This window comes from Terrapene carolina, unplaced genomic scaffold (assembly GCF_002925995.2).
Source record: "Terrapene carolina triunguis isolate 2854851 unplaced genomic scaffold, T_m_triunguis-2.0 Scaffold85, whole genome shotgun sequence".
NCBI classification, from domain to species: Eukaryota; Metazoa; Chordata; order Testudines; family Emydidae; genus Terrapene; species Terrapene triunguis.
Genome location: NW_020664436.1, coordinates 25,059,584 through 25,072,640, shown reverse-complemented (window position 1 = coordinate 25,072,640; position 13,057 = coordinate 25,059,584). Strand labels below are relative to the sequence as shown.

The following is a 13,057-nucleotide window of genomic DNA, read 5'->3' as shown; positions in this document are numbered from 1 at the left end:
TTTGCTGCCCCAGTATGTATGGGTTATACACACTGCTTTGTTTATGTTAGGGACTACATGTATGTCTCTTTATCTCTGGAAAAAAATCAGTTTTAGAAAAAGATGGTTTGCCAATTTTAGTTCATTATTCTGGAGCCATTGCCAAGCTAAATTAGGTTTAAATAGGCATCTTGTCTTAAGATGCAAGTGCCATCTCTTCTACAAAGTATCCCTACTTTGGGATAGCAATAAGCATTGGTGCCAAATCCCTCTATTCTCGATCTTCCCTGTTGACCTTATTCAAGTGACAGAAGGGACATCTAGATAGGAAAGGAAAATGAAATTTAGCTCTATAGTCAGTGAGTCCAATTGTCTTCTTTCTTATACCCCTTTTGCACCAGTGTAAATCCATTGACTTTGACAGTTTCTCCTGATTTACACCAATGTTAGAGCAGCATCAAGCCTCTGCTCTCATTTACACTGCTGCAAATCAGGAATATCTCTACTGAAGTTATTGGAGTTACCTTACAGTAAAAATAGTGTAAGTGAGAGGAGAATCAGGCTCTGCATAGCTATCCCTTACACATGCACACGTTACTTATGCCCATCTTTTTCCCTTTGTTTTGGCTTTTCTCTTCCCCTCTATTTATTTCAATCTACTTCTGTTTTTAGATTAAATTTTATTACCCTCATCCTCACACCCTAAGCAAGAGGTGGGCAAACTACAGCCCGCCGGCCACATCCGGCCCCTGAGCTCCTGGCCTGGTAGACTAGCCCCCGGCCCCTCCCCTGCTGTTCCCCCTCCGCCGCAGCCTCAGCTTGCTCCGCCGCTGGCGCAATGCTCTAGGTGGTGGGGCAGCGAGCTTCTGGGGCAGTGCAGCTGCAGAGCCCGGCCTGATCCAGTGCTGTGCTACGCGGTGGCAATGGCATGACTGGCTCCAGCCGGACAGTGCGGCTGTAGCGCTGCCAGCCACAAGTGCTCCAGGCAGCGCGGTAAGGGGGAAGGGAGCAGGGAGTTGGATAGAGGGCAGGGGAGTTTGGGAGGGTGGGCGGGGATAGGGGTCGGGGCGGTCAGATGGCGGGGAACAAGGGGGTTGAATGGGGGCAGGGGTCCCGGGGGGGTAGTCAGGAATGAGAGGAGGGGTTGGATAGGGTGGCGGGGGGCAGTCAGGGGCAAGGGTTCCGGAGGCAGTCAGGGGACAGGGAGAAGGGATGGTTGGATGGGGTAGGGGTCCCGGGGGGGGCAGTCAAGAATGAGAGGAGGGGCTGGATGGGCCGGTGGGGGGCAGTCGGGCAGGGGTTCCCGGGGCAGTCAGGGGTCAGAGAGAAGGGGTGGTTGGATGGGGCAGAGGTCCCGGGGGGGGGGTCCGTCAGGAATGAGAGGAGGGGTTGGATGGGGCAGTGGGGGGCAGTCAGGAGCAGGGGTCCCAGGGGTGGTCAGGGGACAGGGAGCGGAGGGGGGTGGATGGGGCAGGGGTCCCGGGGGGCCATCAGGGAATGGGGGGGTTGGATGGGGCAGGAGTCCTGGGGAGGTGGATGGGAGGGGGTGGGCCACAACCCCCTCCCCTAACTGGCCCTCCATACAATTTCCAAAACCCGATGCGGCCCTCAGGCAAAAAAGTTTGTCCGCCCCTGCCCTAAGCCATGATTCATGCAGCCCCCTCTCTGATTAAGGAGAGAAAGAACATTCTTTCCCTGGGAGCTGAATGCACTGCCTCTTTGGCTAGGTCTATACTGCAGGCTCAGTGTAGCTTGAGCTGACATACCCAAGAGAGCTATGTCCCAGAACAGTGAAGCTGCAGTGGTGTATGCTTCAGTGCAGACTAGTCCTGTGAGAATCACCCATGGTTCTCTGCTAGCAGTGGGAAGCAAGGGACCAAGCTTGGGCTGAACTTAGATGAGCTACAACTAGACCACGGATTAGCTCCAGCCCCTTTCTGCTTGTATCTGTCCCTCCTCTACTTGGGTTACACCCCCCGTGCCTTCACTTTGTCTTTCACAAGATGATAGGGAAACGTTGGTTTCTGCACAGAATCTGAGTCAGAATGAGTGCTCTTGTGGGTGCTCCTGTCATGGGGACTACAACCCCCCGCCCCCCAGTACTTCTTGCAGCAGATGGGAGAAGAGTGAGAATTGTATAGTGACAGCAACAAGGCCCCTTAGAGAGTCAGGAAAGAGGTAGTGAGGGCAATCAGGCAGGTTTTGAAGAGTGCAAGAAAAACAGTGTAAGGGACTTGAAAGTAACCTAAGAAGACAAAAAGGAGAGAAGAAAAGCAGAAATCCACAGTCAGGGAAAAAAATAAGAGCAGAGAAAAAAAAAGGAGTCCGTGAACCCAAGAGTAAGAGCACAGCTCTCTCTTGCTAAGCAAGGGAGTAAAGGGTTTGACTTGCTGTCTGGCTTGTATGGTGTTTAAATACAATGATAAAAACTACATATCTTTTAACTCCATTGAGCAAATGTTTGCATGTAAGACAGTTCTGCTGAGGGGTGAAAGTGGGAGGCTGCCAGTACTGAGGTATTTATTGGAGACAACCAGAATCATGCTTCTCAGCTCAGGCCATGGATCTGAATCCAAACATTCCCAGTGTTCTGATTTGTTCAGATTTTGTGTTCCGGTTTAGACCCATTATAGAGATGGGCCCATGATGTGGAGTTCAGTCCAACTCCAGATTCAAATTTCCTCAAAACTCAGAGGGTGGGGATTAGCTGCAGGTTTCTACTTTGGGTTCATCTCTAGGATTTTAGTAACATGGGGTGGAGATTCAGGGGCTCATAGTCACGAATACCAGAACAGACAATTCCTGGTCATTCGACTCTAATTACAACAGTACCATTATGCATAACAATTTGCCAGGGTTTCTGTTCATATGCATTAAAGGATTTTACAGCACAGTTTTAAATATTTGTAAATGTTCATCTTTAGGTTTCAAAAGGGTAAAAGTAGCTACTGAGGAGAGCTAGGTGACCCAGTGGATCAGCAATGGACTATGGAGTCCTTCACCTGCAGCTCACTGCTTCAAAGCTGTTCAATGTGTATAGTGAGTGGCTGAAGTTCATTACCATCTGACAGCTGTTTGGTGGCCTAAGAGACATGAATTGGTGATTTAGGCCAGTTCCTATCAGTCAGTTATCCATATCACTTTAAAAAAATAAGTTAATCTCCCTTATTGGCACTTCTAGCAGAGCAACAGAGGAATGCAAATGGTGGGGGATACAGCATTCTGTGGCACTTTGCATATGTTGGCAGCATTTGTGGTATAAACTCAATCTGGGTTTTTAAAATAATTTAATTTTAGATCAAATATTTATTTCTCAAACTCCTGCCTTCCCTTTCTGCGCAAAGCAGGAACTGGGGATTGCTCACTGATGACCAAAGGGCCAGAAGTAAAGCAGACAGCACACAGTGGGTAGATCATAGAAGCCATGCTAGAAAAAATCACTAGTTAGAACAATAATAATCCTCCCCTAGTGCCCTGGTGAGTCAGTATAGGGAAGCAGGCACTGCTGCTGCATGTCCCAGACCTGTTCTATGGGTAGACAGAGAGGTGAAAATTCCCAATATCCAGCAACTTTCATGAGCCTATATTCACTTGAAAAAAACAATTGAGTTTCACACTGGTTTTGTGCTCTTTTAGTGCAAATATAAATGTGTGTTTTAAATTAGTCTTTTGCTCAATGTAATGAGTCGAAATCCAATGATCAGAGCTGAACAGAAACATACACAACAATAATTTCCACTCAAACCCCCTCCCTCCCCACATTCATTTGGCAGTTCTTGTGCACTTTTTGTATTTTGACTTTCCACAAATATCCTAACAATTAAAATAGAAGAATATTCTCAGAAACAGCATAATTTAAGCAAATGTTAGACTATTCACAGGTAGTAAGTTTGGAATTTGTAAAAATTAGTATTTTTACCAAAAACCTGACTCTAAGAATTACACTCATCCAGTATGTGAACAGAAGCACACCATACAACCAATGAGTCTAATCAGAAACTAAACAACACAGTTCAAATTTCCAATTCTTGCAACAAATGGCATATAATCTACAGGCCAACAAATATTTGTAGACATTAGCTGATAAATAATTTTGCCTAACAAATACATTAAAGAAAAGAGTATGTTATTCCAGGCAATCTGTGAACAGCAAGAAACTAAAGTCATCAAATAAATTATGCACTCAGCTCTAATGATTATTGTATTATCAAAACAACAAGTAGTATACAATTACCTGTATCTGCTGCAATATATTTTTCAGCTGAACCAAAAATTCTTTAGCTTCCTTTGCTTTATCTGAAACACCATTTAAAGCCTGAGACAACTGTGTCTGTAAGAAACAGAATTTAAAATGAAAAATTAGAGATAAAATGCAAATGAATTGCAAAAAAATGCAAATACTAATCCTTACTTCTTACAATTAAATGTTAAAAGGCTTACTTGGCGTCACATGCATTCTTACTTGCACAGAGGATTTGTGCTAGAAAAGAATAAATTAGGATTTCAATTGTAATAGATTTAGTAAGGGTGAATCTCTGTGTGGGTAGTCAGTTATTGTCTCCATTTTCCAATTAAATGTAATGACTAGCTAAGTCACAACACTTACAAAAGCCTGAAACTGTTCACATATGCATTGAAATGATAGTATCTTACATTTACATAGTGTCTGTCATGCTGAAAAATCCCCAAATGATATCTAAACTAGCAATTTCTTAACTCTAAACCTGAAATTTTTACAAACTTTGTAGTGTCAGCTACAGTTAAAATATATTAGAACTTTCATTACAAACCCCTGTTTGTATAGTCTTTTAACACTGTGTAAAAATTTATTTGGGGGCTGAAAGCATCCATTCTTCAACTTAACCCAGAGGTGAATATTTCTGGAAGAATTCTTTTACTCATTTTGAGTTACAAGAGGGTGAAAAAAAATATGTACTTTCACCATTGTATGACAACTTTAAATTATTCATAAACAAAACATTATCTTAAACAGGTGAATTTTACATGATATTTGAACTAGAATTCTAGCCACAAGACTAAGCAATGTTAACTCCACCCCTTTGTGCATATGTACTACAATTATCTTTACATGACCACATATTATTCCTCAAAGTATAAAACATGGCATTTGATAACCTTGTATTTAGCTGTGATACTCTGAACACCTTTCCCACAGCTGAGGAAGAGCTCTCTGTAAGGTCGAAAGCTTGTCTCTTTCACCAGCAGAAGTTGGTCCAATAAAAGATACTATCTCACCCATCTTGTTTACTTGATAACAACCTTAAACACGTGCAGTATCTTACACAACCATATTGATGTAACACACACAAAAGTGCATTAAATTATTTCTCTGAAAAGTACACATGAAGGCCCTGGTCCTGTAATTGCATCCATGGAAGCAGACCCTTGCCCCTGCATAGAGCTTCAATGACCTTTGCCCCCTCACAGATAAGATTGCATGATCAGGCTCTAGAGTATATTTAACCAACATACTACAGATGCAGAATAGCAAAACTGTCTAATTGTCAACAGCACTATGTTTTGTGTTATGTTATGGCTGATGTAACCTCAGGAACTCTTTCAATACTATATCAACCAGCAGTGCTTCATTAAAACAGCTTGTGGAAAATATACTATGAGCCAGATCCTCTGCTGCTGTTAATTGATGTAGCTGCATTGAAGCAAATGGAGCTATGCCAATTTACACTAGCTTAAGATCTTGCCATTGGTCTCTTACTACAATGTTAGCACTTAGGCCCAGATCCACAAAGGTATTTAGGTATTCTCTCTCTCTCTCTTTCTACCTCAGTAGCTGTTTAAATATTTATCTACAGTAAAATGGTAGATTACTCCAAAATCTTAGGTGCCAAGTGAATTCAGGGACCTACAGAGTTTGGCAGGAGTTTTGTGGCTCGCAGTGGAGCCAGAACTGGGACTTAGATACCTAACTTTGTTGTTTAGGCACCTACGTACCTTTGTAGATATGAGTCGAAGTTACCATTTATTCTCTGCTTGCTCCTGAGGGGAAGTGATTTACAGCTACCCTGACAAGGGCACAGCTCACTTCCCCCTTGTGCCAGCTCCGCTCTACCCAACCCCTCCCCTGCTCTACCCGTCCTCTGCCCCTCCCTCCCTATGCACATGGTCAACTGGGAGAGGGAAGACATTGGGTGCGCTGCTCCTTCTGCTCTATTTCCTATGCTTTGACTGATGAGGTAGGAAGCTCTAACACAACCACAGGAGGGTCTTACCTTAGAGAGCCACATTAGGAGTAGGCACAAATTGGCCTATAATGGGACATAGCATTGAAGGCTTAAAGAAGAATCAACCCTAATGTTTACCCTTCTCTTCATGGAAATGTTCCATATTAAGCCCAGTTACATGTATTGTACTGGTACCAAATTTGAAAATAGAATATCCTCTACTACAATTAACTTGTAACTAATCTAATAGGAAGAGCTATAATAATTACATTATTGCTGTCAGTACTTATGTATGTGTTTTTTCCTACTCAAATTCTTGGCATTTCACAAAATTTGAAGTAACAATGTCTGGTCCAAAAATTTACCAGGCTCATTGGACCAAATCCTTATCCCTTGATAAGGTCCCTGTGTACCACCAGAGCATCACAAAGGGGCTGGTGAAGATTCCCCCAGTTTTACATTCCTTTTGGTCACGTGCCTGTACCTCACCAACAGGACATATTTTTGCCAGCACCAGGTGGGAATGTGATGGAATGGTGTAACAAAGTAAGGAGAGAGTGGGGCTGGAGTGTGATGTGCTCTGCCAATCAGTGGCTAGTGGAATGGTCCCAACAGGACAGGTATGCCTCAGCCACAAAACAAAGGCGACTATAGTTAGTCCATGACAAAAATATAATTGCCACCACTCCAACATCTAATCCCATCCCCAACATCAGAGCACAATGCATCCCACAGTATGGATGGGGCCAAAAACTGGGGATTGTCCCCTAGTTATCATGGCAGCCATTAAATTCTGAGTCAATCCAGAGCAATCATCAACTACATGGATATTAATGTAACTGAGCACATTCAGTCTCAGCTCCTCATATATAGCCACCATGAAGAAGACCCTGTACATAAACTTGATAAAGAAATTGATCAAATAACTTGACCAAACTTTTTCACTCATTAAATAATTGTAGTTGTGCTACTGCAAGTAGAATATGAAAGCCAGTTTTCTGATCACTAAACCCATTTAGAGATGATAGCCTTGTTTATTAAAACATTTATAGGGTAGTTTTTAAAGCAAATGGATTTAGCCATGTACTTTCCATTAAAACAAAATGGATTCAGATGCCTAAAACCTCCATAAGCCACTATAAAATGCACCCTGTACACTCAGAGCTCTCTTTCAAACGGTGGAAGGATTTGCTTGAAGCTGAACTGCAAGTTACAAGCTCCATTAACCATGACAATTAATAATTCCTGACAAATGTTGTTCTATCCACATTGATCTTAATTTTAATATCTGGGTCCAGCAATGAAATAAGGATTCTGTAGATGGGTAAAAAGGTTATACTCTTATCAAATACAGTAACAGACAGATAACAAGGAGGACAAGTAATCAAATCTAGCTAGGCATAGAAGACTGATGTCTTCCCTGATTTTAGAAAATGAGACAGATAATTCTATCATTCTTTTTCAAAAGAAAAGTTCATTGCTCATTTACCTTTCTTTTTCTCCATCTATCATCATAGCAGATTAACTACTGATTACATCATATGATCCAGGCTCTGAATTCTTAAAGAGCTTCCAAGTTTCTGGGAATGGAGGGTAGGCAGGGCCGGCGCAATCCATTAGGCGACCTAGGCAGTTGCCTAGGGCGCTACAATTTGGGGGGTGGCGACCGCAGCGGTATTTAGGCAGCGGGACCTTCCGCTGCCTCTGTGGGGGGGCGGCATTTCGGGGCGGGACCTTCCGCCGCCTAGGGTGGCAGAAAAGCTGGTGGCGCTCCTGAGGGTAGGGGTTTGGGGCAATTCTGGTCTACCTTCTAAAGATGCATCCTTACTCCAATATTTTCCCTCAACTACTTGCTCATCTCCCTATGCATCAGTGTCCTAAACAAACACCTGTCCAATTAAAGTTCCTGATGTCATCTCTACTACAAGATCACACATGCACAATAGTTATATTTTTGATCTACATGGCAGGACTCAACAGAAGTTGCAGAACTGAGACTTGTTCACTGTGCTTCCTCATACCTGTGAGTCAAAGGGCCCACAAATTTAAATCTATCGTCAGTAATATTATTAATATTTTTGTATTACAGTAGAGCCTAGAGATCCCAAATGTGATCATGGCTCCATCATACTAGGTGCTGTACATACACAAAGTACAATATCCTTCCCTCCAACAATAGGAGAACACAATTTTGATCAATCCCTTTAAAGCCTTCCCACCAGAACCTCAGCTGATATAAATCAATGAGCCTCCACTGATTTATACCAACTGAGGAGCTGGCTCTGTGTTCGTATATTACATAATTTCTAACTTCTCCAAAATAATTTACTTATGGCAGATTCCTATATATATTTTAGGGGAAAGTATCTTCATTAAACTAATATGACTACAAAATGCTCATGGCGGATGAGCTAGACTATCTAGCAATAACATGTACAAACAATTAAATTTGCCATATAATTCTAAATACAACACTTTAATTTATGGTTGGCCAAAGTTACAGGACCCAGGAGGCAGTAAGTGTAAATTACTGCATCTGAAAACTTACTTAGGTCCAACTACAAATATTCAATTCCAAAATCCAACTATCTGAAAATAAACATGAAATGAGGGGTTAGACTGGCTCCTGTTGGCAGTTTCAATATTTTTATTTCCTGCCAAGTATATTGTTCTAGGATAATTAAAACTTACAAGACATGAAAAGATTACTACTGTCACAAAAATTAGTTAATTTTAGGTTATTTTACTGTTCCCTTTAGAACCTTTATCATAACATTCAAACTATATATAACAAGGGAAAATCACATTCTGTGCGGACACACTCTCAGGAGCAAAAATGCAGTGAAAACACAAAACAACAGAATTTAGTTCATTCCTCTGACAAAGTTTGTAAGAATGAGAAATGATTTACAATGTATCTTGATCAGCACCACAGTTTATCACACCATTTCAAAAGGCGTTAATCAGTTGTAACACAAGTAGACTCTAGTTGAACACAAACTGGCTTCACAATCTACAAAACACTAACCACTTCTGCATATTGAAATCAATCATTGTTCATCAGGGGTTCAGTAGACTCCTTAATGAAGACTTTCCACCCAAAATCAGATTCTGCAATTAGCATAAATGGCAAAAGCTGTGAATTCATGACCTAAAGCTTATGAGTCAAGTGAATTTAACTCCCGAACACAAAAAAATCAAGTTATTCAGGAGATGGTTTAGTGGTCTAAGTAAGTCCTTAGCTGGAAATACCTTAACTCTGTTGAAACACAAATTGAAGTACTATCAGGGCTGATTCACTCATTCATTCTTCTGATCAATAAACAAAGTTCTGTGCAGCTGATGCCATGTGGGATCTTTTCATGAGTCTTTACAAATTGAAGCCCTGTGTGTTCTACATCAGCATTACTGTGTGGGGAGCCCGGGATCAGGGCACAAGAAGTGATGCATTTTCTACCCCTATGCAGTAGCCAAAAATGATCACAGACCCTCTCATTACCCCCCAAAGGTGCTAATCATACCAAAGGGAATAGGGAGGAGGCAAGCCTTTCCTCTGCAGTAGCCAACAGAAGGAAGCAAGCTGCCCCACCTGAAGGAATGTAGCAGTCGGGTGCTCTCCCTTCATGAGGGAGGGACCCTCCTCAGTGCTGCTATATGGATAATTGTAATGTGCTGAGGATGACAAGCACTCTATACATGTAAAATATTAATCATTAATTCTTAATCAAGTCAGTGTTCAGGCTTCCTGGCAAGACTGACAAGCTTCAAATCAATTTTAAAATAATCATCTCTTGGTCTCTATCCAAAAAGTATATGAAACCACCCCAGCTTTTTATATAAAAAGATTGCATGATCAAACTACCCAGCAGCTCCATCTTGCACACAAATATCAGAAAACCCCCTCTTATGTGAAAGTACTATCTCCCAAAGCCTCCAGACAAGTTCCCTGAATGGTTCAAATTACAATGAGTATCAATACTAGGGATGAGTGAACCAGACTGTAGCAATCTCTGAACTGGCCAAGCCTTCATCTGTCCCTTAACCAAACACTACCATCACTAGTTTTTGGATTAATGTGGACCCTCACCTTCTCCATCCTTAACTACCATCAACAAGAACTGTCACTGACATAGAATACTTCTTCCTCATTGTGGGGCTAGATCCTGGGCCCCATTAAAGATACACTGTGTTACTCTGGTGGCATGAAGTGACTGTACGGCTGCCCTGAAGGGGTAACAGGATTCCTCCAATACAGGGGAATCTTGGGTGGGGTATATCTGGTGTAGCCAGCTTTATATCAGCCCCCCCACACCCCTTGCACAGAAGGTGTGTTGGGGCTGGCTGGAGTTGGGAGGAGACATTCTGGGAATGTCTCAGGGGTGTGCCGGGGGCTTTCCAGAACCAACGTTGTCTAGGGGACTCTTCTAGACAGCATAAATTGCAGCAGTCCTGGGGCTGCTCTAATTTGAGCAAAGGGCCAGTTCAACCCCCTGCCTGCTCCAGGAATGGGGGAGGAGTAAAGGTAGCTGAGAGCCACCTTTGTCTCCTCCCACCTCAGCATGATCTTGGCGCAGAGGAGGGTTGCAAAAGCCAAAACAGAGCCCCAGTCTGTGGAAAGTGCTTGGAGGTCCCGAGCTGGAGGGCACTGGAGAAGAGGTGAGTGGAGCTAATGATCAGAGACTTTCCCCCTGGCCATGAAGGCAGGGCCGTGCTGCTTGGGTCAGGGGTGCACCCCTACGCCCCTGGGCTTACCTTGTGCTGTTTCCACATAGCCCCTAGGGCTTTCACCTCGTGCTGGCCGTGCTTGCCCTCCTCCAGGCACTGGTAGCAGACGGGGGTGCCACAGCTCACGCAGTACATGCTGTAGTTCTCCAGCTCGTGATCAGCGCAGGTGGGCAACTTGCGGGCGCCCCCCACCGCCTTGCCGGGCCCGCCCGGGAGGCTGGGCGGGGGCAGCAGGCGGTGCTTGGCGAAGGGCCCCCGGGTCGGGTGGCACTTGAGCTGGCAGGCGGCGCAGTACAGCACCTCGCACTGCTCGCACGCCACGGCGGCCGCCTCGGGCGGGCTGCGGTCGCAGAGCTGGCACTTGGCGGCGGCCCGGCCTTGCTGGTAGCGCTGCACGATGGCCTCCAGCAGCCGGTTGCGCGGGAAGCCGCGGAGGCCGCGCGGGTCCAGGGAGGCGCTGCGGTGGCATTGCGGGCAGGTGAGGGACGAGCTGGGGCCCGCCCCGCGGGGAAGAGCCGCCGAGGAGGAGCCGGCCGGGGCCGGCCCCAGCGGCAGCACCCGCACCCCGTTGGGGGACTTGAGGCTGGGGGTGTAGGAGCCGTAGCCGCTGTCGCTCTCGCTGTGCAGGCTCAGCTTGTCCGCGTGCTCCCCGCCGCCGCCCCCCGCGGCGCACTCAGCCTCCGAGCCCGCCGCCGGCCCGGGCCCCGCCGCCCCCGCGGTTGCCGCCGCCGCTGGGGCCCGGGGCTGCAGCAAGGCGGGCAGGTGCTGCTCGCGCTCGGGCGTCTGCACGGCGATGGTGCGGGCGCAGGGCAGGCAGACGTTGTGGGAGCAGGGCAGGATGATGGGCTCCCGGAACAGCGAGCCGCACACCGGGCACTTCAGCTCCTCTTCCATGGCCTGGCCGGCCGGGTCAGCAGACAGGCCCGCCGAGGCGGGGCGCGGGGCGAGGACGGCGCTCGCTGCCGCCTTCCCTTCCCATGCCCCAGGGTGGCCCCCGGCGCTCCGGCTCAGCACCCCGGGGGAGGGACAGCGCCTGGCTGGGCGGAGGCGGCGGAGCTCCGCAAGCCAGGCTGCACACACAGCCGCCCCTCTGGCTGCAGCTGCGGAGTGGCGCGCTCCCGGCGGGGCTGGACAGCTCCCGAGGGGCTGACCTCGGCAGGAGGCGCTGGCGGTGCAGCGACAGGAGGCTATTGTTTATTGCAAGGCAATTTCCTCGCCCTTGGTGTGTGTGCAGCGCGCGGAGCGGAGCTGGCTGGGTTCCCACTGCATCGAGTAGTACACGGGGGCGGGGGAGGGAGAGGAGGGACAAAGGGCGGGAGCAGTTTGTGCAGCAAATAAGGGATGGCTCGCTGGCCGGCCGAGACTGGAGACAGCGATTCTTTCAAAGGGGCTGTGCTGGGATGGCTTTATAGGTTTAAAAAATCCATTATTAATAGAGAGGATTAAACATTGAGGGCGGGGGTGGGGGGGGGAGCGCCTTCTATCCCGAATAGCTTCCCCGCCCCCAAACGGACAAAACTGAGAAAAGGAGGAAGCTTGAAAGCGAATAACAAAACGAATAATACGTTTCCTTCGATACATTTCTTATCATGCTCCAACCCAAATGCGAACCACAAAACGTTCAGGCATTGTTAGAGAGAATAATGCAAAGGGGGAGGGGGCTATTATAGGCACGAATCTTGGTTGGCTGCTCCATGCACAGGCAGTGGGAGTGGGAATCACGAGTAAAGAAATGCACCAGAGCTAGTAGCAATGTAACCCAAACCGAAATTTGCTGAGAAAATAAATCAGAGATGACAGCTGAGAGTTTTGTGAATTGAAAATAACCATCATTATAAGAAAGAAACCAGTGGTGGGAAATCCCCCCATCTGTTTTGTTTGCGCTCCATATGTTTAGTGGTTTATTAACAGAATGAAGAGATTATAAATAGAAACGATTTCACTACTTTGGGTAGATAATACGGTTTTGTGAGTCCCATCATTATTTACTAGATAGTTTGTTTAAAAGTCACATTCATATTAAATTCCATCCCACCAGCAGACTTCTTGTTTTTGTACTTAAATGTTTGTGGGTTGTTTTAAAAGAGAAGGTTACTTACCTTGTGCAGTAACTGAGGTTTATTCGATATATGTGTCCCTGTGGGTGCTCC

The 13,057-nt window shown here is 45.9% G+C and overlaps 1 protein-coding gene across 3 annotated transcripts in view; it reads right to left on the bottom strand.

The window, feature by feature from the left end:
- Window positions 1-11,801, bottom strand: part of TRIM67 (tripartite motif containing 67) — a 45,880-nt gene extending 34,079 nt beyond the window's left edge. Inside the window, exons 1-4 of one of the 3 annotated variants that reach the window (XM_024203867.1) lie at window positions 11,683-11,801; window positions 11,611-11,638; window positions 10,935-11,579; window positions 4,214-4,309 (exon numbers count right to left, since the gene is read on the bottom strand). In XM_024203867.1, the coding sequence (XP_024059635.1) occupies window positions 4,214-4,309; window positions 10,935-11,579; window positions 11,611-11,638; window positions 11,683-11,801 (888 nt within the window). Of the gene's footprint in view, window positions 1-4,213; window positions 4,310-10,934 lie in introns of all 3 variants that reach the window. The other 2 variants (XM_024203866.1, XM_024203865.1) reach the window with 2 other exon arrangements.
- Window positions 11,802-13,057: the final 1,256 nt, after the last annotated feature.